General features: G+C 46.5%; 2 protein-coding genes across 19 annotated transcripts in view; one reads left to right on the top strand and one right to left on the bottom strand.

Moving 5' to 3' along the window:
• RAPH1 (Ras association (RalGDS/AF-6) and pleckstrin homology domains 1) overlaps nt 1–13,741 on the top strand; it is a 97,947-nt gene extending 84,206 nt beyond the window's left edge. The window contains 7 exon segments of the mRNA XM_040604973.1: nt 1,031–1,173; nt 5,780–5,935; nt 5,937–6,074; nt 6,076–6,165; nt 6,168–6,218; nt 6,220–6,249; nt 6,251–13,741. Of these exon segments, the coding sequence (XP_040460907.1) occupies nt 1,031–1,173; nt 5,780–5,935; nt 5,937–6,074; nt 6,076–6,165; nt 6,168–6,218; nt 6,220–6,249; nt 6,251–7,756 (2,114 nt within the window). The 3' untranslated portion in view covers nt 7,757–13,741.
• Nucleotides 13,742–14,432: 691 nt separating this feature from the next.
• Nucleotides 14,433–26,215, bottom strand: part of ABI2 (abl interactor 2) — a 71,527-nt gene continuing 59,744 nt past the window's right edge. For all 18 annotated transcript variants that reach the window (XM_040604974.1, XM_040604978.1, XM_040604981.1 and 15 more), the window contains 2 exons: nt 25,754–25,927; nt 14,433–20,488 (listed from right to left, as the gene is read on the bottom strand). In XM_040604974.1, the coding sequence (XP_040460908.1) occupies nt 20,313–20,488; nt 25,754–25,927 (350 nt within the window). In that variant the 3' untranslated portion in view covers nt 14,433–20,312. The remainder of the gene's footprint in view (nt 20,489–25,753; nt 25,928–26,215) is intronic.

The raw sequence follows: 26,215 nt of genomic DNA, 5'->3' as shown, positions 1-26,215 counted from the left end.
AAATTGATGAATGGTTTGTGTAGTCTCATTTCACTGTTCAGAGCTGACTGACGCTTTGCCAGCTTACTCTGAACCCTTAGGCAAGTTTCATTGAAAACAGGCTATTGTGTGAAAGGGTTTTGTCCGTCACAGATACAGGTCAGGAAGTAATGCTGCTGAAGTGGAAAGGTTCAGAAAGTAGCCTGTGAGAATGAGCTAAGCAAATTCAGCCAAACTGGGAAGGCACTGTGATTTTTCAACTCTGTAGCACAGCTTGCCAGGTGTAGTGCTAAATTTTCAGTTACTGACAATTTCTCCAACCAAGCTGGGTGTTTTTCTGATAAATTTTTTTTTCTTGTGAGGAGCTGAGCCACAGCCCACCAGCCATGCATGTTCTGCCAGAGCTGCAGTCCAGCCTGTGCCTAGATGCTATTTTTCCCCAGGACAGCTTGGGACTACACAGAAAGCAGGTACCAGGCTGGATAAATTGGTCTGGCAGTTGCTGCTGTTGTCTTTTCAAGATACCCTGTGGACCCAGAGCTCTAGTTGTGGGATGTGCATCATTCCTTCTCTTCCCTTGAGGAATGGAGCAGGCGGAAGCAGAGCGCTGCCTTGGCTAGCATGGTTTGCCTGCCCTCAGCCGATGTCCAGTGTCTTTCTAAGGCTGCGCGGGGAAGGAATGCTGCAGAGAGCAGACTGCATGCGTTGCATGAAATGAGGCTTTTCCCAAAGCGCAGGAGTGGTTCAGTGTTTCAGAACCTATTCAACTGTGGTGTGTTTTTACTTTGCAGCGTATCTGACACGCTGTCATCTTTATGGAGCTTCAGATTTGGTTAATACCAGGGATCTGTTGCACTGTTTTGTTTTCCAGACAGAATGGGCCTGGATGTGAGCTAGAGCTTATGCAGTGGTTAGTGGGAACAATGCCCTTTGGTGGGATAACATGTTTAATGATTGTGACCACTAAAATCACACAGGGTTGCATTATAAGCACACCAACTCTACTCTTAAATTCAGAAACATATGCTAACTGTTTCTTTCTTCTAAACAGAATCTCAATCAAATCATTCTAATCAGTCTGACAGTGGAGTTTCTGACACGCAGCCAGCTGGACATGTCCGTTCCCAAAGTATTGTCACCTCCATGTTCTCCGAGGCCTGGAAACGAGGCACTCAACTGGAGGAATCCAGCAAGGTAACAAGAAGACTTTAGTTTGAGAACCAACGCCCAACAAAATGTATGAGACAGAGTGATACCTCTTCCACCTCTGTCTTGAGTGGGATTTCTTTTTTTTTTTTTAACTCTCTGTTATTGACATACACTGCCATATAATTGTTATTTCAGGAATCACTTTTTCAGGGAATTCAGCCTGGGAACCTTCTGTTCTTGCTGTTATTTGTGTGCACAGAGCCCTCTGTTCTTTGAAGGCATGATACAGCCCTTCCCATAGAATCCTATTCAATAATGTTGAATAAAGACAAAATAAAAAGATCAGCTGTTAACAAGTTGAATGAAATTCTTTCACTAAGATTTTCCTGCAGTTGACTAGCCACATCTTTCCATTGTAAAGATGTGAATAACTGAGACCTGAAGGCAGGTATATCCATTTAAGAAGTATTCCAGTAGTTTTTACGCAAATATTTTCTATTATATTCAGTGGAAGTGGAAATAGTAACCACAGATACGGTCAAAGCAAAAGTGCTAAAATTGACAGCAGTTGTGGATTGAGGCAGATTTGGTGTCTCCTGTTGCTGGTAGAGAGTTTACAGAAGATCTGAACTCACTGAAGGTGGGGCTCAGGTCTGTCATGGTTTTGTTGGTTTTCTGTCCTTTCTGTGGTAGTTGACTGGTGTAGTTCGCAGAGAATGCTTCCAAACGCAGCAGAATTGCGGCTTGAGCTGGTTTGTTGTCAGGCGCAAGGTATTTCCAGGCTCCTGAACAGCCGTGACGTCAGCATTAACTGCGGCAGTTACATGTGGCAGTACACTGGCAGGATGCTGTGAGAAGCTGTCTTTACTCCTATCAGTTTTGTATCTGCCCCAGACCTCAGGTTCAAGCTAAAGAAGCAGACTTTTTAAAACTAAACCCACAGGTCACTACAACTGACACTGGTGCATCAGATAAGTAACTAAAAATAAAACACAACATCATGTTTTCAAATGAGAAAGCATATATAGCACAATGTGAAAACTGACATGGCTGCGTTCTTTGGGATTCTTAATGTTTCTGGAGTGCCTGCTGGCTTGGAAATTGTCTGATTCTAATAGTAATGTAGTCCTCAGCCCAGGAATGTAGCTTGCTAAATTGTGATCCAAATTTTTCTACTGCATGAGTGCAACACCTGGTGCATGTTCATCAGCAGATGGCTTGTGTATGTGTACAGGGTGCATCATTTCTGCAGAAGTGGGGTAGATGAGAAGGATATGGCACTTGAGGCTGTCTAGCATGTATCCAACAGAGGTGGAAGAGTAGTGCTATGAGAACTGTAACGTTACTGTTTCCTAAAGGTTTGGGTTTAATACGAAAATCTTGCCACTAAACTCTCTGAGGTTTTAGAAAAAAGTTTACCACAAACGGGTCACTGTTTTTATCAATTCCGTAGTGCTGCTGGCAATTACGCATTTAAATAAACCCCAAGAATTTTTGTTATCTGATTAAAACCATCTTAAAATAAAAATATTTGGACTGCTCCCTGTTGAGGCCCATCCATGTTTCAAGATTTCATCAGTTTGAATTTTTTCCTATGCACAAATCCAAGAAAAGGTGTATTTCTCTTCCTGGTGCGTAACACAAGTGAATGGATTGCCCTAAAACTTTCAAAGAATCCAAATTAAATGAACTGTGTAAAATTATAATTCAAAGCCATGTTAAAAAATTCTGAGTAAGTTGGTGACAAATTCACCTTCAGTGAAACTACAGTACATACTTTTTTATCCTGTACAGGTCTGGCCCAAGGAATTTAACTAATAAATCACACTGGCAGTGGAAAATGTTAAACTGTGTGGCAAGAAAGGAAACGACAGTGTTGAAAAAATTGTAATTTACATGAAAAAGTAGTTGCAGTGATTGTGAGACATGCTGGTTTAGGCAGATGAGTCTCCAAACAGCTATTTCAGAAGTAGTTGTTCACAGTGCTTTGGTGACAGAGCTGACGTTAGAAGTTCATACGGGCAGGTTGCTGCAAGTGGCAGAATTCACGGGGGCTTGTCCAGCATGTCTCTCCCCGATCTGCAACAGCTCTCTCCCTCCGTGCCACCCTCGTCTCATCCCCCTCCGCCAGCCGGGCAGAAGGGAGCGTGCTTTGGCTTAGCAGGGAGGTGGCACTGAGGCTGGCCAGCCCGCCGGGCCAGCAGCCGGCTGCTCAGCCAGCGTTCTGCCTGCTTCTCCGTCATTTACCAGGTGCCAGTAACTTCGTAACAGTTTCTTGACGTTGAAAATGTGTTGAGATTTCTGTCTGTTGTATTTGACTGAAATTTGCTAACCAGTCAAAAAGCAACCGGCGTAGGAAAAGAAATGGCAAACAGACCAATTGCCAAAACTTTTCTTAGGAAAAACAGCTAAAAAACCCCCAAAAACAGTTATTTTAAAAAATATATTCTACTCTTTTTATAGCGTTTCTGATAGTTCCAGGTAGTCACGAAGATGCATGTTATAAATACGAATTGATAGTATGCAATGAGTACCTCTTCACGAATCGCAGAAGCATGTCACGTTGTTTTAAGGATGAACAAGGACAATGGTCTGTTTCAAGGTTCTGTAAACAAAGTGTCACTGAATATGTTTCTGGCTGTGGAAATTTAATTTGATTCTGTGGAGTTGGAAGGGGCTTCCCCTCCTGAGATGCACAGTACTCTTTTTCCCCTGTCCTGAGTGTTTAATTTGCTCACTGTGAAAATGACTGTCTTCAATGGATATGAGGAAAATTCCTCTCTGTTTCAAATAGATGTAAGATTAAAAAACCCCACGCTTCCCAAAATGCAGGTATTCTGTCCACTCCATATTTTGAAAGAGTGCTCTTTGCCCAAAGAATACTTTATTCATCTGTTGACGTTCTTCACAGTTGGGCAGTGAAGATCTCCTTATGTCTAATTTTGCTTGTGAGGTTTTGAACGCGTTGTTTCAAATGGGACAACAGGCATCACCATGTGTGCTCACGGCGTGTGCGTTCTAAGTGACGAATTCAAGATTCTCCAGGGTCTTGCCATTCAGGGATAGCTGTTTTGTTATGCCTTCGTCTCCCTCTCTGGTTTATGCCGCTTTTATTTTTCCTGTTGCCTTTTGCTGTCTCAGGTGTCAAAAGCGAAGCTCAGCACAGCTAAGGTCAGCACACCCGTGGTGCCTTATACAGGGCACAATTAAGGTCAGGTGGTGCTACTTGAAAATTTATTAACCTGAGTGGTTGGGGGAATGGCAGTTTACAGACTAACGCTTGCAAGAGATCAAGATTTCTCTCCTGTGTTGTTATGTGAACACCTTGATTTAGCTCCAGAACTGTTATACTCCTGCTTTCTAGACCTAATGCGACAGGTAAAGGCACACCCCATGTGTGTTGTAAATCACTGTTTGTTGTTTCTGATTCTAATTCTTTTGGTGGTGTTCTGCCCATAGAGAAACTTTGTGCACCTGTGTTTAGAACAAAGCGATACGCAAACCTGCTCATACAGCGCAAATGAGCGTAATCGGGCTAACTTGTGGCAAAGTATCTACTAATGAAGCATAGGTGCCCAGTGTGGTCAGTTGCTCTGTTGGTGATGTATTTCTAGTGCATGTTTGGGTTCTGTGCCCTGCACTGTGAAATTCACAGCTTGGCTTGTAGCTAAACCACTTTGTATTAGGAGGATGTTTGTAAACTTGAGTAATGCAATTATGTTTTTAATTTTTTAACAGGAATGTAGGCTTACAGGTTTAGAAAAACAATTTTAACTTGAGCAAAACCCAACCAGTAGACTAAAACATTGCCTGCGGCTTTCCCATTGCTCCTTCCCTTAGCTTTTCCCTGTCTTTCTTTTTCTGCTTAACGTAATAGTTGCATGTAGAGCTTTTCTTTCAGAATCTAACTTTCTTTTGCAGATTTCTAAACATTTCCTTCTGGGAAAATTTTCCTAGGAAACCTCAGTTCTCCCTCTCTTTCCTCATTTTTTTTCCTTGCCAGTCTTGGATATCAGAGCATGTGGAGTAGGTGGATCTCAGTAGTATTCCTGCTTAGAGCTTGCCCTTCATATGTTTTGGAGCCGCTCAGGATTTCTGCGTTTTGTAACACTGAGCCGTGTAAGGCCTGAGCTAACCAATGTAAAGCGTGGCAAATGCTCTGGGAGGCACGTATGGTTTAACCCTAGTCTTCCCGAGCTGAGGAGATGCCCGTGGAGCCTCTCGCTCTGCCTGACGTCCCCTGTCAGGCCTGTGGCGCCCTGGGGAGCGCTCTCCTTGGGTCACTTGCCCAGAGGAGGGCCAGCACTTCTCGCTGGGCGCAGCTGCCTGCCCCACAGAAGCCACAGGGCTGGGGTGTTGTTTTCTCCCTGACATTCAGCCTAGCCTGGTAGACCTGGCCACGCTGGCCTTGCCCGCCACCCCCCGCCTGCCCGGCAGGCCGCCTGCTCCCGGCTTCTCAGCGCGCAGAACCGGCTCTTGCTGCCTTGTTTTGCTCATGCTTCCTGCATGCTGTAATCTGCCGCTTAATTTGTAATGACAGGCACATGTAGACCTTGACTTTATAATCTCTTTGTCTCCTTCCCTCCCTCCCTCTCTCTTATCTTTTTCTTTTTCTCCCTTTCCACTTCTACTAAAAATCCCTTCCCCATAGGCCCGTGTGGAGCCCGCAGGTCGGCCCTTCGCGTCTGCGGCACCTCCTGTGTCCCCACAGACAAAAGTGGCGACCCCCTACACAGCATCACAGCCGTCCCCTCCGCTGCCCCCGCCGCCCCCCCCACCTCCCCCTCCCCCTCCCCCGCCCCCCCCGCCCCCCCCCACCCCTCCCCAGCCAGGCCGCCCCATCTGCAGGCTCACCCGCCGCCATGTTTGTCAAGTACAGCACCATCACCAGGCTGCAGAACGCTGCCCAGCACGGCGGGCCCTTTTCCAAAGCTCCTGCTGCACAGCAGCCCCCCCCGCCCCCCCCCGCCCTCAGGAAAGCCGCAGATACTGGTGCCCCCCAACGGGGTCATGCCGCCCCCCCCCGCCTCCCCCGCCTCCCCCCCACACCCGGCTCGGCCATGGCGCAGCTGAAGCCGGCACCTTGTGCCCCCCTCTGTGCCACAGTTCACGCCGCCGCCGCCCCCCCCCCAAAATCCATCAGGTTCAACCAAACATAGGCCAGGCCACGGCCACGTCCTTGTTGCCGCCTCCTCCTCCTCCAGTGCCGGCCCCGCCACCACCCCAGGCTCCCCCAAAGCCTGTCATGGCAGCTCTCCCCCCGCAGCCTGGCGGGAAGGCGGGGTCGCCAGGGGTCACGCATGTCACTCCCCCGGTGCCAGCTCCCTTGCCCCTTGCAATAAAAAAACAGCCTAGTGTCACCTCTCCCCAGGTGCCCCCGCTGCCCCCAGCCCCTCCCAGTCCCGCTCCCCCGCCGACGTTCCCAAAGCAGCAGAGCTTCTCTGTGAAGCCCCCTCCGTCCCCTCAGTCCCCAGTGCCATCGGTGGTGAAGCAGATAGCCAGCCAGTTCCCACCCCCCCCGGCCCCGCCTGCCGCTGAGCCCCAGCCTCTGAAACCCCTTCCACTGAGTGGGGCGCCGCAGTCGCCTCCAGCAGTGAAGGCGAAGCCCAAATGGCAGCCCGCTCTGGCTCCCTCGCCAGATTTCCCTCCTCCTCCACCAGAGAGCAGCTTAGTGTTTCCTCCTCCACCTCCTTCCCCGGCTTCCTCTGCAGGTTCTCCCCCCCCTGACAAGTCAGGGTCTCCAGTCAAAAAGACCAGCAAGACATCAAGCCCCGGAGGGAAGAAACCACCTCCGACACCTCAGCGAAACTCCAGCATCAAGTCTGCCAGCTCCGCTGAGTACCACGAGTCCAAGAGACCTTCGGTGGACCGCCTTGTCAGCAAATTTGCACACCCACCAGAGCCGTCAGGGTCTCCTTCCAAGGAGTCGTCACCTCCTGCAGCCCCTCCAAAGCCAGGAAAGCTCAATCTCTCTGGGGTGAGCCTGCCCATTGTCCTTCCGCAAGGAGGGATCCCAGCCAAGCCTCCTGCTCCGGGCATGTCTGGGAAGGAACCTGTGGTCGAATTCCCTTCGCCACCGTCCGACTCAGACTTTCCACCGCCACCGCCTGAAATAGATCTTCCTCTCCCGCCGGTTGAGATCCCATCTGTGTTTTCAGGCAGCACCTCCCCAAAAGTCGCCGTTGTCAATCCCCAGCCTCAGGCATGGTCAAAACCATCTGTGAAAAAAGCCCCGCCGCCCACGCGTCCCAAGCGGAACGACAGCACCCGACTGACGCAGGCGGAGGCCGCAGAGCCACCAGGGCCAGCAGGCCCTCAAGTGCCCACTTCACCCAAGTCCAGCCTTAGCGTTCAGCCGGGATTCCTGGCCGACCTCAACCGGACGCTGCAGCGGAAATCCATCACCCGGCACGGCTCCCTCTCCTCCGCGCGCATGTCCAGGGCAGAGCCCACGGCCACCATGGACGACATGGCCCTGCCTCCACCGCCGCCAGAGCTGCTGGCTGACCAGCAGAAGACGAGCAGCTTTGGGGGCAGTCATATATCTGGCTATGCAACGTTACGGAGGGGGCCGCCCCCTGCACCTCCCAAAAGGGATCAGAACACCAAGCTGTCGCGGGACTGGTAGTCGGTCCCCAAGGGCCGGTGCTCTGGGATCGGCCAGCCTGTGATCTTGCGCACTTGGAGACAACGCGGGGATGTGGATGATAGCCCCGTCAAAAGAGGTGATCTCAAACCATAGCTAAGGCTAAATGTAAAGACATTCCCCTTTTGTGGCTAGGACCGAAAAGTCGGGAGCTTGGGGCTGCTGATATTTTATTGGGAATGGTGGGTAGAGAGGCACTGACTTACCCTTTCAGTTTCTTTTACCCTTCATATGGATTGGACCAAAAGCCCATTTTCTTACTTTTTCTGCATTTAGGGGAGAGTAGGAGGTAATTTTTTGTAGCGTCTGTCCACGTGAGACATGTTTGTGCATGTATTATAAGTGTAGGTATATAATATATTGTGCTATATTTCGTCGCAATTATAGAAGATAACCAGAATGTTTTTGTAGAATCGTATTTATTGTTTCAGTCACTATATTATCTGGAATTGGACTCTGTAACTAGGCAAATCTTACCACAAAGGTGAAGATGTAGGGGGCACCGCAAAGAAAGGCAGAAAAATAACACCCACCCCCAAACCTCTTAGCAGTTCGTGGTGGGTAAGTGGTGCAGAGCTGAGGTGTTCTGCTAGTAACTCTACATTGTCCAGTGGTTGGAAAGTACAGATGCAACATACCAAAACATTCTGGTCATAGTACTACTGAAAATGAGTGTGTTCTGAGGAGGAAAATAGATTTTATATATAGTGGGCTGGAGTGAAATATATTTATACTATAAAGAGCCTCCCCCTCCCTTCCAAATAGTTTAAAATTATACACTGCTACAAATTCTTTCAAAGTCCATGCAGTAAGTAGGATAAATATATATTATTCCAATCCGTTGTGCATTCTAACTTTATAGTAGGCTCAGTCGTTTGTTTCTATGGCTGAAGATGAATATATTTGTGTTAACCCCTTCTGAAAGCTGCCAGGACTCCTGCAATCGATGCCGACCCACACCGGTACATCACTTGTACGTGTAATTCTTACCCTGAATGAGCAGGTAGGTCTCTGTGGAGAGCACTATGTTCTCGCACAGGTGTACACAGCGTACAGTCTCCCCTTGTCTGTGCCTGATAAGATGTGTTATCTTTACAACAACAAGTGTCTGGAAACATTTAAAGAAAGTATTGTTTGTAATTCATTAGAAACCGTCAGGGAACTTCCCCTTCGGAAAGAGAGAAGGGAGTGGTAAATTCAGGCCAAGCGCAGTGGGAATTCTCTCTTTTCTTTGACCCGCCGGAGACTGCAACCACTAAAATCTGTTAATTACAAAGTTGCACTTCTAGCAGTCAAGGGAGAAGACTGGAAAAAAAACTCAAACAAACCCAACCCTGAGAGGCAATAACATTTGCTGGTACTTTATTTTAAGGACCCATATGAGCAGGAAATAAGACCATGTATTTGCTTTTGTGTTTTTGCTTGCCATCAATTCACAGTCAATCACCGTATCAAGTACTAGAGCCCTTTCTCTTGTACTTCAGTAGCTTGATTGTACAGTCCTACCCACGTATTCAGACGTTGTGATAAGGTAGTATAGTTAGCGTAAGTGGTCTTATGTATCATGCATGTTCATTACAGAGGGGTGGTACACAGCCTTTGTAAAGTAACTACAGTACTTGGACTGTACCTACCCTATCTTCTGTTGTGTCAACTTCCCTCGTCACCATGGGGATACTGTCAAGGCTGAGATAGCAAATGATCTTACTGTTTGTCTAATTTTTCTCCTCCAAAAGCAAATTTTAAATGCTTTCTTTCCCCCAAAGAATGAAACAAAGGAAGTAGCTTGACCTGACAGTATCCTCAAGTGTGTAAAAAAGATGTAAACTAATCTCCATCACAGTAATTCAGGCTGATAGATTTAAGAAATATTGTGACAGTGTCCCCCATTCCTTTTTTTTTATAAAGCGTTTTTAAAATCCAAATAAGAAAATAAATGTCTTTGTGAATACTTTATGAATAGGAAAAAAAGCTTTGCTAATTAGAGGGGGGGAAATGACACATCTATAACTATATAGTTTTAAATAAGTACATCGTGAAAATAGAAAAATTAATGGTGCTGTCTCTGCTGACCTGTTTCATATGATTTTTTTAAAATCTGTTTCAGCACCTCTGGAAATTGTTTTAATATTTCAGACTAGTTTTTTTGAGCAATAAGAGTATATACCATTGTGTGCATTTTTAAAGCACTGCTATGGAAAGGCACTTTTTTGTATCTTTCAAATTGTTCACAAAGTTTTGTTTCTACTATTTTTGTGCTTATGAAGTGTCCTTAAAAGCATTTGCATTGTTGATTTTTAAGCGTGCTCAGTGTAGCTGGCGAATAACTTCCTAGGAAGGTTGTCAAGCTGCACTGCAGTTCATGGGTGCTGTAATCTTCAACATTGGTCCTCTTGCTGCGTTGTACTGTAGCAGCTCCTGGGGCTCATACCCACCAGTGGCGCGGAAGGTGCGCAGATACAGTCGTAACGCCCCAGCTGTTAGCGACGGTAGGTAAGTGGGCATGTTCTCCTGCTCCCTGGCAAGGTGCAGCTGGGCTGACACAGCCTGTGCACCCAGATGAGAGCAGTCGGGGAATTCTGCTTGCCCCATCTGTTTTTCTTTGCCCCTTTCCCCCAGAGCAGCTCCACTGGTGTGTGTCAGTTCCAGCCCTTTTTCTTTTGTTCATTCAGTGCGGGTACCTCTGGGCTTTAGACATGGCAGAGCAATGTTTTGAGTGCAATTTCTTCAGAGGCATTTGAGCTTTGTTCTCATTTTCCTGTGCCCAAGTTCATTTCCTCTGTATCCCTCCCTAGATGATGAGTCCATGCTTACTACTGCAGGCTGCTACACAGCTTGCTGGGAGACAGAAGTTTTACTCTTAAGTTTGCAGCAAAACGAATGAGCGTCAGCAAAGGTGGCACCCTGTGTTCCTTCCTAAGCCAGCAGTGATACAGAAATACAGTGAGTGGCTGCAACTTGCTTTCTCTCAGCTGAACACTGAAATTTGGCTACAGTATGGTTCAGACAGCCTGGTTGCCTCTTCAGCTTACGAGACCCCTTCCTTATAACTTGCTGTTCCAGGGTATTTACTGGTTTTGTGGCAGTAAATATTTATGCCTTATTTGCAAGCAAGTTGTTTTCCCCCATCTGCACTGGTTTCATAATTGCTCCGTTTATTTAAATCGGAAAACAAAGGGGCCAGATCTCAGTCATAAAGCGTGCTGCAAACACGGGCTGTAACCCTTTGGGCACTGTTAAAATGAGCGTGCGAGGGCTGAGCTTTCACACTCTGAACACAAAGGCAGCGGCTGCTTCGATTCTGACACGTTGAGCGTACAGCTGCAGCGGTGTGACATGATGAAGTGCCTGCCCTTCACACCTATTAAGGTGGGTGTCTGGGGAAGCCCTGCTGCTGCAGGGGCAGCTGCGAGCGTACAGCTGCATTCGTGAATCTGTCCCAGCTTTGGTCTCCATTTCCTCTCTGCCACGCAGCGGTACCAGCCGGGCCCTCCTGTTCAGCCAGGTTTCACTGTGCCTGCAGCACAGGTGTAGAAAGCTGGGAGCGAGTCCCTTCCGACACATCTATTGTAATTCAGGTCTTGGAGTTGCTTTAGAAGGGAAAACTAGGGTCTTACATCAGCACTAATCCCAGAAGAGAAATTATTTTAAAAAACGACAGGTTCTAAACAAACCACAGGCAGTGTGTTTGAGGCGGGTATGCCAGGGGTTCCGTTTAGTCTTTCAAAACCTGTGGCTAGGGGAGGAGGTCAGGCGCATGTCTCACAATAAAATAATCTTGTTGTTTTCTGTGGAAGAGGACAGCTCCTGCTCCACCCTGTGCAGTGGTCTCCTGCGGCAAAACCACCACTGCTGGCTCTGACTTGGTGCACGACCTCAAAGCCAAAGAGCTCCTCTCCTGAACTTACTCTGCAGTTTCCTGCAGGGCAACAGTGACCGACTGACACATCAGGGAAACAAAGTGAAGGTACCTGGATCACTTTGGTTTCAGGTCTGATGGGAGAGGGAGCAGTTTTCTCAACAAGTGCATTTTAAGATTTACTGTTCTGGACTTGCACATTTAAAGGTTTTCTGATTTCTTCTTTCTGTGTCCTTAGGCAACCAGGTAGATCAGCTCAGAGATAAAGTATGACCAGTTTTTCTCTGAGTTAAAATTATTTTTTGCAGAGTTTGAGGAACCAAAAGTGCCATTTCAACAGCAAAAGGGCAAAAGAGAAATCTTCCCGTTTATTACAGAAAACTGCATAGAACTAAACTGTTTTACTTCAGTGGTACCATTGCAGGTAAATTTCTTTCCTATTCAAATTAAGATTGTAAGTGGGTCATACTATTGAGTATTACTTAAATACAGTCATGTCAAAATCAGTTGCACTCCAGGAAAGCAATAGAGAAGGTAGTGAGGGTGCAGCCAGAACGTGAGTTTGTTTTTTTCCTCCTTTTTTCATTGTCAAGGTGTAGCTTACATACCTGTTCAAACAGTGCTCCTCATTTGGAGGTGAGAGGAGTGGGAAGTTTTGCATTCTCTTGCACAACTGGAGCAGACTCCAGATGGGATAGTTTCTCTTAGACCATTTTATAGTGTGCTGGTTGGTTTTAAGCGTTTGTTTTGGAAGAGTAAGTTTGTCTCAAGTTCAGTGATCTTCCTTTCTGAATTCTTTCTGTTCTGTCAACTAAAATGTCCGTGAAGACTGACAAGACCAGTGTTAGGTTGCAGGGGTCAGCACTCTCCAATACTGTGATCCACTGAGTCACAGGCTCTGTCTAGTTTTGAAAAGTTTAGGACACTAAACTGCAAATGAGGCGACAGCACATGCTTATCCCTTACAACGTAAATTTAAAGTCATTGCCACGAACATGGGAAAGAGAGCGATTTGGGTAATGACTGCTCGGTGCTCAGAGGTGCTCAACAGGGCAAGGACTCCGTGAGCTCTGTTCCTCAGAACTTCATATCTTCGGTGAGGAGAGCGAGAGCAGTTGGAAGGGCAGGAGGAACAGGAACTAGTGCTGTACGCACAGTCCCTCACAGCAGGGTTTAGCAAGGGAAATGAGAAGGAACTTGAGTAACAGATTTTGGACACCCCCCCTCCCCCTTATTTACATGCTTAAAGGCAACTTGTCTTCTAGAAGACTTGGGAATTGAACCAACAAACTGTTCCTTACAGTGGAAAATAGGTCCCTCCCATGTTTCCCAAGATGCCAAAGATGCATTCAGAGCTAAATTCCAGGTACGCAGATGTGCACGATGTGCTTGCATCTCCCCAGGCCAAGCTGCCAGGAGCTCAAGTGCTGCGGATTTGCAGCAGCTGTTCGGTGAGAGAACAGGGCTGCCAGCGCTCGCTGTTGTGCCTCTCCTGCCTTTCACCAACACTGGTACCTGGGTACACATTTGCAGGGGGCAGGGGCAAACAGACCTGTGCCCAAGGCTCCCTGCTGCTGAATTGGTCCTTCTAAAAGGAAAACTAAACACTTTTGTCACAAGTTGTAATTGCAGATCTTAGGTCTCCTTCTAGTGGACTGCAGTGGACCAGAAATGAGAGCAGCAGGTTGTTTTATGGCTTACACTAATTGTTAGCAGTCACTGGTGATACTCTGTATAATACTGGGGATGCAAATGTAAGAAAAAAAGTGTCATTGCAATGATGATTTGTCTGTGCAGCAAACTTGTGCTGAGTGCTGTAAATACATTCATGTTTACTGCTTTAAAAAGAAAATTGCACATTTTATCTTTCAATGGGATTGCCTCCCCTCTTCTTCCCTTTTCAAAATAAAAATCAAAGCTCTTTTTAGACTGATAGCTTCAGGTTGGGGGGAGCTTTGCCATATTATAAATATATATATAAATATATGTATAAATATACTTTTTTAAGCATGGGAGAGGACAAAAGAAATACTACGTTATAGAGTACCCAATATAGATCATTATACAATGGAATATGCACAATTCAATAAAGATGTAGTTAAATTTAATTATCTGTTTTAATCCTCTGTCTTGCCATTTTCCTTTTTCATGAGTTCAGAACCCACATTGTGTTCTGAGGGCATCAGTGGTTCCCCCCCGTAGGGATCAGGTATCTGATGGCCTGGAAGTTACCATTTATATACTCACACTCAATAAAATTGCTTTTTATTGTTCCTTTGCACAGTTCTTTCCGGTGGGTGAGAGCTGGCCGTACCAGCAGCATGGTGCACACCAATTGCAGGTCTAAAGAGGACTCACTCGGTGCGAAGGCTCACCTCTCCCATCTGCCTCCTCCCTCAGGCGTGCAGAGCCCTCTGCAGCCCTGCTCGTGCCGGTAAGTGTTGCTGCGGCCCCTCTCTGGGGTCCCCTGAGGGAATTCAGCTCTGGTCACCTCCTCCCGGGCTACACGCGCAGGCTGGCCCTGCGGCAGCAGCAGCTTTTACAGCCGAGATTGGAGGCGTTACATTAGTGGCGATTACAGGGCATGAGCAGGTGCCCAGAGAGGGGCTGCGGGAGGAGGGCAGCAGGCTGGATGCCAGGGATCGTACCTTTGCTGCGGGAGGTGCTGCACTTGGAGCTCCTCGGCGATGCGCTCCTGCATACGCCAGCGACCATCCCTGTGCTCACCGTGTTGAAAAGTCTGTAGCCAAAGACAAAAGTACGTGACGCGGCAGCGGCATGCTCACAGAACACATGGGGTGTGCTTTGTTCTTTTTATTTAGGGCTCGTAACAAGAGGGTTTAGTACACAGCAACAGTTAATTCCAAGTACAATTAAAAAAATTTAAAAATTGGGTTTTGCACTCACTGGAAGGTGGTTCAAATGGCACACACAATAAAACGTTACTGGCGGCATACAGCTCCCCAGAGTCCTGCGGGCTTGGTCATTTACAGTGGGCTCTGCACTCATCCACCGCATCGGCAGTGCCAAAAGCAAAAGCACAGCGTGCTTCTCCTGCGACTGCAGACCAGAGGGGCGGGGTGGGGGTGGGGGGTAATCTGCTTTCAGAAAAAAGTGCATGGACAAAATCCATGTTAGACACTGACATTTCCAGAGAATTCATAGAAACTACTTGTCCATGCAAGTTGCAAAAGACACTTTTTCAAATGTGAAAAGAAGCACTTGTTCTTTACAAAAAAAAAAAAAAAATCTCAGACATGTCAGCACTTTACCGAGGCGCTGTAATGGAAATGAATTTTTACACAGCTCTTCCTCATTAGTCAATAGCAGTAGGGTTTTTCTGAGGTTTTAAGAGAAACTGGAACAAAGGTACTGCACACGTTTCAGCAGTCACCACTGCAGTCAGTGTTCAGCAGGGTGTAGGCTTACCTTACCTTTGGACAACAGGCTACTGCTGACTTTACTGTATGTCTTGTAATAAGCAAAGTTGCTAATACAACTAATTGTTTAGAGTACCAGAGAAAAACACTTCCTGCACAGGCAGGAGACTGCACGAAGCACATGGGTGTTTGGGGTTTGTTTAATGAAAGCAGCAGAACACCATGGTCAGTGAATTATTTGTTGTAACAGCAGTTGGCAAACCTTGGCCGCATCAAGCTTTTAGTAACCTTCCCATAGACTGAGGTGACTGCACCCTTCTTGCAGTTTCCAATCAAAAGCAGATCAACAGGACTGTTACTACACACTGGCTTCAGCTCCTAGGGGGAAAACAAAAAAACCAACAAACCAACACCCAGCCACAAACTGTTCCCTTCTTGCACTACTCTGACCTGTCTAACACCCTTTTACCGGCAAAATGTGGCAGAGCCCAATACCGAGAGCTGCCAAAAGGTGGGGAAAGTGAATCTACCTGTAAGCGCAGTAAGTTGCTGAGAGCAGCACCCCATCCACTGTAGCCCATCATCTGCTCGCTAGTGCTCAGTTTACACCATCTTCTCCAGCGATTAGGGCTGCAAATACTTCCCTTAGCCAATGCAACAGCACCCCACATTTCCAACCGCAAGAACTGAAGTCTCTGCCCGGGGTGTGCAATGCCTCTGAAACGCTGCCGTGCTCGAGCAGTGGCTCTGTGCTCTCACTGCAAGTACCGCTCACCCTAGGAGCCACAGCACCGTGGTCTTTCCAACAGCAGCTTCTAGCAGCTTCCAACATTTTGCCCTGCAGAGAATACAGACTCCACTTGTGTGACAAGATGTCCTGTCCCAGCCCTGGGAGGAGAAGCTCTGTAAATGCCCCCAGTTTACTAACCCACAAAAAGTCCCATCTTTTCCAGAAAGGAAAACTTGAAAGTTTTGGTTTTGATTTATGCCTGAAGGCCAGGGACATAACTAAGAAAGAGAGCTCATTTCCAGCAGAGAGGCACAGCTGCAGTGCGTGCTAGGAAGATGGTGGAAGTTGCTGGGCAGAGCACAGCATTAAATCACTATCAAGCACAGGTGGGAGACGCTGTAAGAGCACAACAGTTGGTATCAGTGTACAACCCCCTCTTCCACCTCTAATCAACAATGATGCCGACACACAGCAGGCAGGCAGCCTACCCTCTGCCAGAAAAGGAGCATCAGTCCTGCCCCTGCCTCACTTTCTTTGCCTGATCAACTGAAATGCCCTAGATAGAAGTGCCACTTTTCAGAAGCTGCATCACTGCCAATGTCAGCGTTGGCTGTCACCAAGATCCCTCAGCAGCAAAGAAAGAAGAAAATGCCCAGGAGCTGTGAAAGGAGACCAAAACTGCTCTAGCAAGAACTAGCTGGGTCTAAGCCTCCCTGGCACCCAATGGTAAAACACCCAGCCGCTTTCAGAAACACCCAACTCCACTAGCGCCAAGGACAAGCCAAGCCCCAGAAATGTGGTCAGCCCCCGGTAACACGCACCAAGCTCTGCCATCTACCTTGGGGGCACACTGCACCTCGTGTCCTCCAGCGAGAGCAATGGCTCTTCGGCGCATTGGTGGCTGCCTGTGTCAACAGTCAGTCCAGCAAGTCTTCAGGCATTGCTTCAGCTCTCTGGTGCCCACGCCAGCCAGCAGGCACGCGCTCACACCATCTGGATGCTCAAGTGCAAAATTTGCTGCTTGCCTCTCCTGCCCCTCTCCGCCCTCTGCTGCAACAGCCAGTGAGAGAAACAAAACACATGAATCCATTGGGAGGGGGTGGGGGGTGGGGAATAGAAGTAACGGGTGAGACACATGCAGCCTCAGCCATCCTTCTTAGGCTGGAAAGGAGGCACCAAAACCACCTGCTTCAGCACTAGATGGGGACAGACTCAGTCAGACCTCCTCTCATGCAGGCACATTGCAGAGAGGCAGCTGTAGTTAATACCTTTGTCCCCAGGGTTAAGGGCAAGAAACAAATCTCTGATACAGCAAACCAAGGCAAAAACACTGCTAGAGGATGCTGACTGACTTCTGTGCTGACCGGTTTCTGTGCACTATGAAAGCAGATGGCTGGGCTAAGGCAGCTCTCACAAAGGACAAACATACTCATTTTGGCCGTACAGCACTCTTTGGGCTAATCTGGAGGGTCTCCTTCCCCCACCTCACATACCTCTCATGCTGCTGATTCAACAGCCTGTGATGCTGAACAGCATCAGCTGTGGCAGCAACACTCAGTGATGAGATGTGCATCTTTTTGAAACAGAGGTGTTTCTCCCTGTCCCGCCCCCATTCTCCACCCCCTTTTAAAGTCAACATGTAAATTAAAAAGGGGCAGGGGGAGAAGGTTTTGGAGAAGTACAAGGGACAAAACTGGAAACACGACCCTCACTGACTTTACTAGCATGCAATCTATGTAACATTAATATACAAAGCCTGTTTACCTTGGCCTGGTCTATGATCATTACATCACATCATCCCCAAACAAGCCACAGAATTAAAGTCTGTACAAAATAAAAAGTATGCATAAAACTCAACAGTTTTCGCTACGTTAGTACTGTATAATAAAGCATAAAACCAGCAGGAGGTGACCTAAAAGTTTCCATCCACAGCAGCTCTTGCAGGATAAACAATTCTACATGCTATCAGCAGGGACTGAACTAACCTCTGGCTCATCAGACCAAAACCAGTTCTCTAAGGAGCTTCACGCATTCCACTTGCAAGGTTTTGCAGCCTCATCTTCTGTGCCAAGCTCCGGCAAGTGTTCAGCACTTCCCCGAGTTCACACCGCTCTGCTCTCACAGTGCAGAACACTTCCAAGATGAACCACCAGCTGGCTGGAGATTAAGGACACAAGTGTGTATCACACACAGCAGAAGTTAAGCTATCCACCCATCCAGCTGCCAGAAGTACTCAAGTGCATGCTCTTACTCAGACTTACACGTCTCCGCTAATGCGTGACCTCCCAGCCGGAGCATGGGTGCACAGGGAGAGGTTCAGCTCTCGTTTAGTAACTCACAAAGCTGCCACAACCCCATGTGTTTGAGCACCGTGTGCTCAGTCTTTACCACAAACATACCCAGGGCAAGGGAAACGTGGACAGCTCTGATAGTCCTGGAAGGCACAGCCACCCTGTGAGCACCAAAGGCTTGTGCAGTATTGCTGTTCGGTCACCCGGGCCGCTGGATGGGCTGCAAGCACCACCTCTCTGTGCAAAAAGCGTAGACCTGCCCCGTAACACTGGGAACAGACACCCCAGCAACTGCACGGCCACTGTTTCCAGGCTTCCCCCCAGAGAAACGGCAGGCCCAGGGAACCGAACACGGCTGCCTCCGCTAGTCCTGCTGCGAGAGACAGGTCTTCAGGGAGGAAGGTGGAAGGATATCTGGCTAACGCTCACGCCAAACAATGCTGCCAGCTTCCAGAAAGGAGACAGCAGTGTCCTGGCTACGCGGCTGTGGACCGAGCAGGGGAGAAAGTAACTTCCCTCTTCTCACCAGTTTCTTCAAAGTTGTACCTCCCGTAGGCTTCAACCAAACTAGTTCCTTACACACACCCTTCCACAAGCTCACAGCAGGGTGATCACACTCGCCCACGTCCCACAAACACACCTCACCCGTTCGTTTCCTCGTTTTCCCCCTGGAGCAGCTATGGCACCTCCTCGGGACACAGCGGCAGCGTTGTCTGCCTTTGACAACCTACTGCTGGTACCAGCTGGAACCTGGCCAGGTGACAGTCAAAAGCTGTCCAGGAAGATGCCCTGGCCCAGGAGGGATACAGGGATACATGATACAGCGATTAGCTCAATTCGCAGGCTAAGAGGACCGCAACAGGGTATTTAATAAACTCACCTGTCAATGCATGACATTTACCCAGAGATAACGTTTAGTCCTTCCTGAGGGCAGACTAGTACAGCCGTCACTTCACACTGATCTGCTAGGCAAACCACGGAGCAGAGTTTTAACTGAGACTAGATTAAGAAGCAAACTATCAACACAAGGGGCTACAGAGCCTTCACCTGGTATTACTCCACCCCAGATCCACCAGTACAGCTCAAAATATCTATTTCTTTATAATAGGAGTGGGCTGGGGGAAGAGCTAGGACTACTACTAGTTACTGCTTGGATTTCCATGGGAAACCAGTACACACAACAGCCCTTTTTACTTCCACTGAAGAGATTTTGGCAACAGACATGAAGACGACAATTGCCGTTTGTCCTGCCTCTGCACAGGGCTCTCACAGTACATATGCAAATCTAGTCATCAAGTACAAAATAGCCAATTTACAATACCTGATTGGATTTTTAAGATTACATTGTGCATAAGACTAAAGTTGGGGTTAAGTTTCTCTAGTGCAAGCAGGCGTGAGTAGATTTGAACCTTAGATCACAGCCCCTAGAGTTTACCCTCAAACCCCAGGAGGACCTGTAAACTTTGTTTTGCCTTCACCGTCAACAGCATCTGTGAGTTCTGTTTAATCCGGCAGCACCCATGGCCAGCAGCTCGCTGTGGAGAGGAGCACATTTACATCAGTGCAGAACACAAAACAAACGTGTGGCATTCAAAAGATGAGGAAATGGGGGTGGGCTGCACCCATCTTAATTGTCTAAACTGAAAGGTGAGTGAATGAAAGCCAGCTCTGTGTGCCCACGTCAGCCTACATGTGCAGAGCAGCTGCAGAAGTGTTTACGCTAAAGATGTGTCCAACTATCTGGAAGGCAGTTACAGGAATGGCTCTGTGTAGAAATCCCAGTGTTTCCTAGTACACGACTGTTCTTCCAGCTGCACAGGAGTGTTGTGTAGAAACAGGAGGGATGTCCACTGGCCAGTAACCCTTCACTGCAAGCATCCAGGACATCCCAAGCGCCAGGCACTGCTGCAAAGGGTAGTACCACAAGGGCACACAGGATTCCTGAGACAGATCCCAAAGCCTGTCAGAAGTCAGAATTCGAGTGAAGTATCAGCTACTCAAGGAGTTTGTTACATCTGAATGGGTCAGCTTAATTCAAGGTCAGATGGCTCAGGACAGCCTTTGCTGGCAGCAGGAAGAGCCATTGGTTCAAACAAATCACTATTGTTTTATAATGGGGAGGGTGCGGGGAGGGGGACCAAACAAAAAAACCCAAAAGAGTGGTTGTTACAATTATCCTTCATTCAGTTACACTGGATGGGGCCCCAGAGGCTGGTGGAGATCCGGGAAGCCCTGCCAGCTCCTGCAGCAGGAGATGCGGCGTTCTGTCCTCTAGTCTTCACTCCGAGTAATGCATGATCGACTCCACATAGTTCCCTGGGAAGAGCCCTGTCACTCCATTCATGACTCCCTCATACCAGCCGTCATCGTTTTTCTTGATGACATAAATGATGGCACCTTCCTGAAATGAGAGCTCATCTTCTTTGTCCTTTGTGTAGTCGTAGATCGCCACCACTAGGAAAGAACAGAGCATAACTGTTAGGAGAGGTACAGGGAGGAAGACAAAAATGAACCCACCTCTTACAAAGTTCTCCACATTCAAGGCAGTCTGGGAGAGCTGCACTGCCTCACCTCTGTGTGCAGAATGACCTGCTGGGAGGGGCAGATTCTTCCAACCCCTTTTACAAGAGCTCATGCTTTGAAGCACATGAGCCAGGACTACTTTAACTCTTCTATTTCCAGATCCAGCAGAAGAAAGGGTTGCAAATACACGATAAACTTCTGGTGTGGAATGATACAAGGAGGCCGATGGAACTCCCCGTGACTGTGACCACTCAGACCTACTCCAAGACTCATGTATTATATATAAGTGCTACACCAGATCTCTGCACAACTAACAGTCAACAGGAAAACGTGGCAGAGGGAGAGTAATAAGAGCTCTCTTCAGATCACAGACAGAATGACCCAATGCTGATGTCCCAGGCTTCCATCTACCTTAGCTACCCCCACATCTAAACCTGTAAAATGTGTACGTGCAGTCCCAACATGTTGCTAGAAGTCACTCCCAGTGTGTGTATATATATAATATATACAGTGCCAAGGTGAGTGAATCCCTGTTAAGGGCTAGGAAGAAGTAAGGGTGGGTCTCTGAAACAGAATGTATGCCTGCTGTATCAGGACATCTTTCCCACAGCTGCAGAGTATTTTACCGAAGGCACAAAAGCTTTTAGGAAAGTCAAAGAAATTGAACAAAGCACTGGCAAATATTAAAGAGAGCATTGTCCTGAAATGGCAGAAAATAGACATCAACTTGATTTGTTTTTCCATTCTCAGTCCTATAATTATGTGTTCCATACAGAAAATTAGCTACGCCAGACTCTGAATACTTTAACAAATAGCATCAGTCCCTGCTTTGAGCACTTGGCAATGAAACATGCAGTGCTGCCATTGAAACAAAATGGATGTTGGACAGGGATCCTAAAATCTCATACTGGGGATAGAAGGGAAGATACTCTAAACCAAAGCAAGTAGAGAAAACTAACAGCATGTGTTCATGAGCACAGCGTCCAAAAGTCCTACTAAACTCATCATTCTTTTCAAAAGAAAAGAGGTCATTTCCTTTTGAGGCAACAAAGGAATCAGTACAAATATTTACTAGGGAAACCTGGATCCTGAACAGATCATAAAGTAAAATATACAGATCAATCCCAGTGGAGAATCAGTATATACAGGGATGTATTTTTTAAAAATTAATCTCCCAAACAGAAGATTTGTATCATTTGACCAGAGCATATTCAAAAAACACATGTTGCAGGCTCTACACTTATTCCAGCACAGCTGTTAAGTAACTCATTCCCACTAGTTTTAAATATACCATTCTAAGGAAACAAAACACGAATGGAGAAATGAGAGAATTTTTAGCTTGAAAACCAGAAGTCACTATATGAACATGTGATACAATCAATTTAAGTCCTTTCAAAATTCCTTCTTAACTGCCTTCTATACCTGTTAATTTAAAAACGTCTTCCTAGAGTCACTGTGCTGTTGTTCTTCATTCTCTTGAAAATAATAATCCAAGGATCACAGTAACTTCCAATTCCTTTCTTTCTCATTTTTGAGCATGCTCTAGTCCCTTCCGATACTGAATGGATTCATTATTTCATGATCACAGGCAAAAAACTCTTCCCTAAGCTTATGGTGAAAATTCGCTTCTTGTTAAGCCTCATATAAAATTACCTGAAGCCTGGTTTTGTTTTTACATCACCAGTGCTTCCTGCGTGTTACTTTTGTACCAGCAACATTCCTCTCTCTAAAAGGCTGTTAAATCCTTCTGTCTGTAGCCCCACCAGCTCAAGCTGTGAGCTTGTCACATACCACAAGTTACCAGCACTGCAGAAAAGGCTTCAGACGGGACAGGAACCAGCACTACTGACTCAGGGGGCAGCATGCTTCCCTGCGAGGCGGAGCCAGGGCCTCTTCTAGTTTATATCTGAACGCGTCTCAATGCGGATACGAAAACCAGAATTACTCATTTAGGTGGACATTCTTCCGATCAGCGATCTTCGTTCTTCAACAATTACACAGAGTTTGGCTGAACTCTGTTACATCCAACTGACCGAAAATGTAGGCCAGGGGGGTTATCCACATGAAATCCGATAGCCGTGACCACACACTTCTCTCTCTGTGGTATGAGGGCAATTTCTCCTTCTGGAAACCTGTTTGTGTTCATCTGATTTGCAAAGTTGGGGCACATTCTTATGTTTTCACACCATGCACCCAGACGCAGAGCTCAACGGAAAACTGCAGCGCACTTCCCTGGACATTGCAGGTTGGCTGTTGCTATTACAGCCATCTGGTAGCATCCTCAAGTTCAACAACCCCAATAACTGTATCCCATCTAAGAGTTTCTCCATCTGTTCAGATGAATCTGCTGCTCACTACCTTCCTCAGCTGTAGGTTTGAGTAGTGGATCATACTGAATCCCATTTCAATATATAGCAACCCTCTATTTGATACCTCCTTGGGGTCCCAGCTTCTACATTCTCACTTTAGCAAAGATTATCTACACTAAACCTATTAGAAATGATTTCATATGAATTTAAATAAACAAGCACAAATGCTAGGAATTGCTACTCTACTTATTGGGGTTAATAGTGTTTGAACAACTATTTCCTTCCATCAGTTTTGTCCACTTTGAATCACATGGCACAGAATACTATTTATAGGAACTTAAGGAGTTGCCACAGGAATAATTTTGCAGAAGATAAAGCAGTATTAGTTCACAGCAGGATAAGTATACACGTTCTTTGAGTATGAAAGTCCTCTTTTAGCATGGGGCTTTTCATTAACTTTAAAGCTCACTTGCTACCAAAAAATAAATTAAAAAAAAAAACAAAAACCACAGCCAAGCACTTCTCTCCCAACTTCAGCAAAGCAGTCAAATCTCAAGTCATGGGCTGACTATAAGTAGAGCTATTCATATAACTACAACAGAATCCACACCTATGCCACTATCTCATTTCTTTCTGGTATGTCACTATCTCATTTTTTTTCTGGTATCCTAAACCTACTATTTAATAGTTCTTCATACATTGTAAGCACTTAAATTTTTCATTACTTTTGTGTTTCTAAGAACAGACCAACCTTTTAGGCGTTTTAGTCATCTAGTTTTCACAATACAGATCAAAATTGGTTTTGCATGGGACTCTACCTCAGTATGAGAGAATGTTTGCCTTCCTATACTTTTGCTTTTCTTCAGGAAAAATGTTCGGACTAAAAGCCCGACTTTCTCCAGCTAATCTTTAAAGACTCCCATCACAGTTTTGCTATCCCTCGTGCTTTCTCCTATAAATATCGAACTACAAGTGCCTGGACTGCCTGCTGAGATGGAACAAATCTGTGCATATATGCACCTATATAAATCATTTTAGTTCACAAGCTTTCAGAAATCACACTGAAAAGCAGATCAGAACAATATGCTGTAATTCAAATGTTGCTATTTCTTCAAATAGAAAGTTGTTTTGCCAGGCCATGTGCCACATGATTTTGTGGCTTCTCTTGCCCACAAACACACACACCATCTTTGCATTAGTATGAGATACTTTAAGCAGGCAATGCACATCAGGATCCTCTTTTTCCTCTTTTTCTTCTAGCTGAAATGCCACTGAGCATTTTCTGAGAGCCAGGTGGCAGGAATAACAGAAACATAACAAAGATAGCGATATGAATGTAGAATTAGGCTAAAGAGTGTCTTATGTCTGGGAAAAGACAGAGGAAATTCTTGAGACTACCTGTCCTATCGAAAAGTAACATGCCTGCCATCTTCATCCAGCACAAGATACACCAGCCACAACGAAACTGAGCAGATAATTGTGCATTCTAACTGCTTGATAAGGAGGAGTTCATTAAGTAATGGAGCACACCCAGTATTTTCTGAAATGACCTGTACTGAAATTTACCATCCTCCCACAAAGAAAGAAATGCGACATCAGGAGCCCCAAGGCACCCCAAACCTGATTTTGTGAAGCCAGGTAACTAGTATCAATAATCGAGAATATCCTCCAAACTGCACAGCAAGTGGAGTACTTTGTATACAAGATCCCTTTTCTTCCCTGTCCTCCCTCATGGAAATAAGCTTCCCTGACAAGAATAAGCTGAAGCAACTTCCAATCAAACAAAGAGCCTGTGTGCATCAACAGAATAACAGTGACACTTGCTGTCAATCAGGGGTGTGGAGAGGTCAATAGATAAAGCGAGTCATGTAAACACCCTGCAAGTCAGCCACTTTGTCTGACAAATGGTCTCAGCTTGTCAGCAAAGCCTGGGTACTCCTTGCACTAAACACACCAGCTAGACAGAGGGTGGGGGAATAACAAAAAAACTCCCACATATTCCTCCATCTCCCTCAGGAGTAGTAACATTTTCTTTGGGCAGGAGTTGGCAGAAAGTGTCTCTTCCATCTGGGTTTTTTCCCTCCCCTCAAGTCCTTCACTGGGTTTTTCTTGGTGGCATTCTTATTTATTTTACCCTGACGCAGAGTGAATGTGTCTAACAATCGCTCAGCTGAGATGCCTGGCTGCTTCACAGCATTAGATTTTATATCACCCTTTACTAAGATACATGACCCTATTTCACAGGAGAACACCAGGCAGTAGAATTTTCTCATACTCAAGTGCCCCTAAGTCATTTACCTACTCACTTTATTTTACCTGTAGTTTTACTCTAGCATGTTTCCACTCCACACACCTGCTTCAGAACTGGAAGACATCTAGATGCAGCCATGCAGCAATGCCTCCGTCAGTCCTGCACAGACCCAGCACCTTCTAGCTTAGCAGTCCCACACTGCTGCAGCACTGCGGCTTCCAGAGCCCCAGACACCCCTTGCGGCACTTCCCCAGACGCACCAGATGCTCAAAGTTCAAGCGCAGGTGCAGCACCGATTCATTCATTTTTGGCCTCCTATGTGTTTGATTATGAGGGTTCAGCAGGCTGCTGAAAGGTGAGTCTTAAATAGATTACAGAGAATTTAAACAATATGTAATTAGCCAGCTAATTATGATTCTTCCCTTTGTGGAGGAAGCGGTGAAAGAGTCAAGACTCAGAAGAGTAGCTTAACTTCTGTTCTTTAAGTTGCCATTTGGAGGAGCACCTCTACCACAACACCAAACACCAGCTATGAAGCAATCTAGGCAGACTCCATGTCCAATGCAGAATGGCAGGAGCTTATACAAAATGTTCTTACAAACAGGACCCTACTATCTCTACTAATTCCACACCTACCCTTTTCTAAGTAGGTCCTCGGTGCCCAAGGAGGGTCCTCCTCAGCATATGGATCACTATACTCTACCACAGCTGCCTCCTCCTCCTCATAATCCTCTGGAGGTGGGGGTGGAGGTGGGGATTCATCAAACACTGGCTCATCCACAGGCGGTGGTGGGGGAGGAGTATCTGAAACTGAAAATACACAATAGTATAACCATGAAAATGTCTCTAGAACCATGTTAGCAGGTTGAAGTAATACTCCATACCCCAATTAGTTGCACTGGCACCAACAGCTAGACTTGTGGAAATACAGTAGACAATAAAATCCAGGGAATAAAGGTTCAGGTTTCTCCAGTAAAATTAGTTTCTTTTCCCTCCCTTCACAATTTCAGACAAACTTGCAGAGGCAGTAGAGAAGGCAGAATTCTAGCTATAAGCAGACAAATCTTTCATCCACTCAAAACAAAAGCCACATCTAAA

Source organism: Falco naumanni, chromosome 8 (genome assembly GCF_017639655.2).
Source record: "Falco naumanni isolate bFalNau1 chromosome 8, bFalNau1.pat, whole genome shotgun sequence".
In the NCBI taxonomy this organism is placed as follows: Eukaryota; Metazoa; Chordata; class Aves; order Falconiformes; family Falconidae; genus Falco; species Falco naumanni.
Note: the sequence above shows the minus strand (reverse complement) of the source record. Positions and strands in the feature narration are given on the sequence as shown.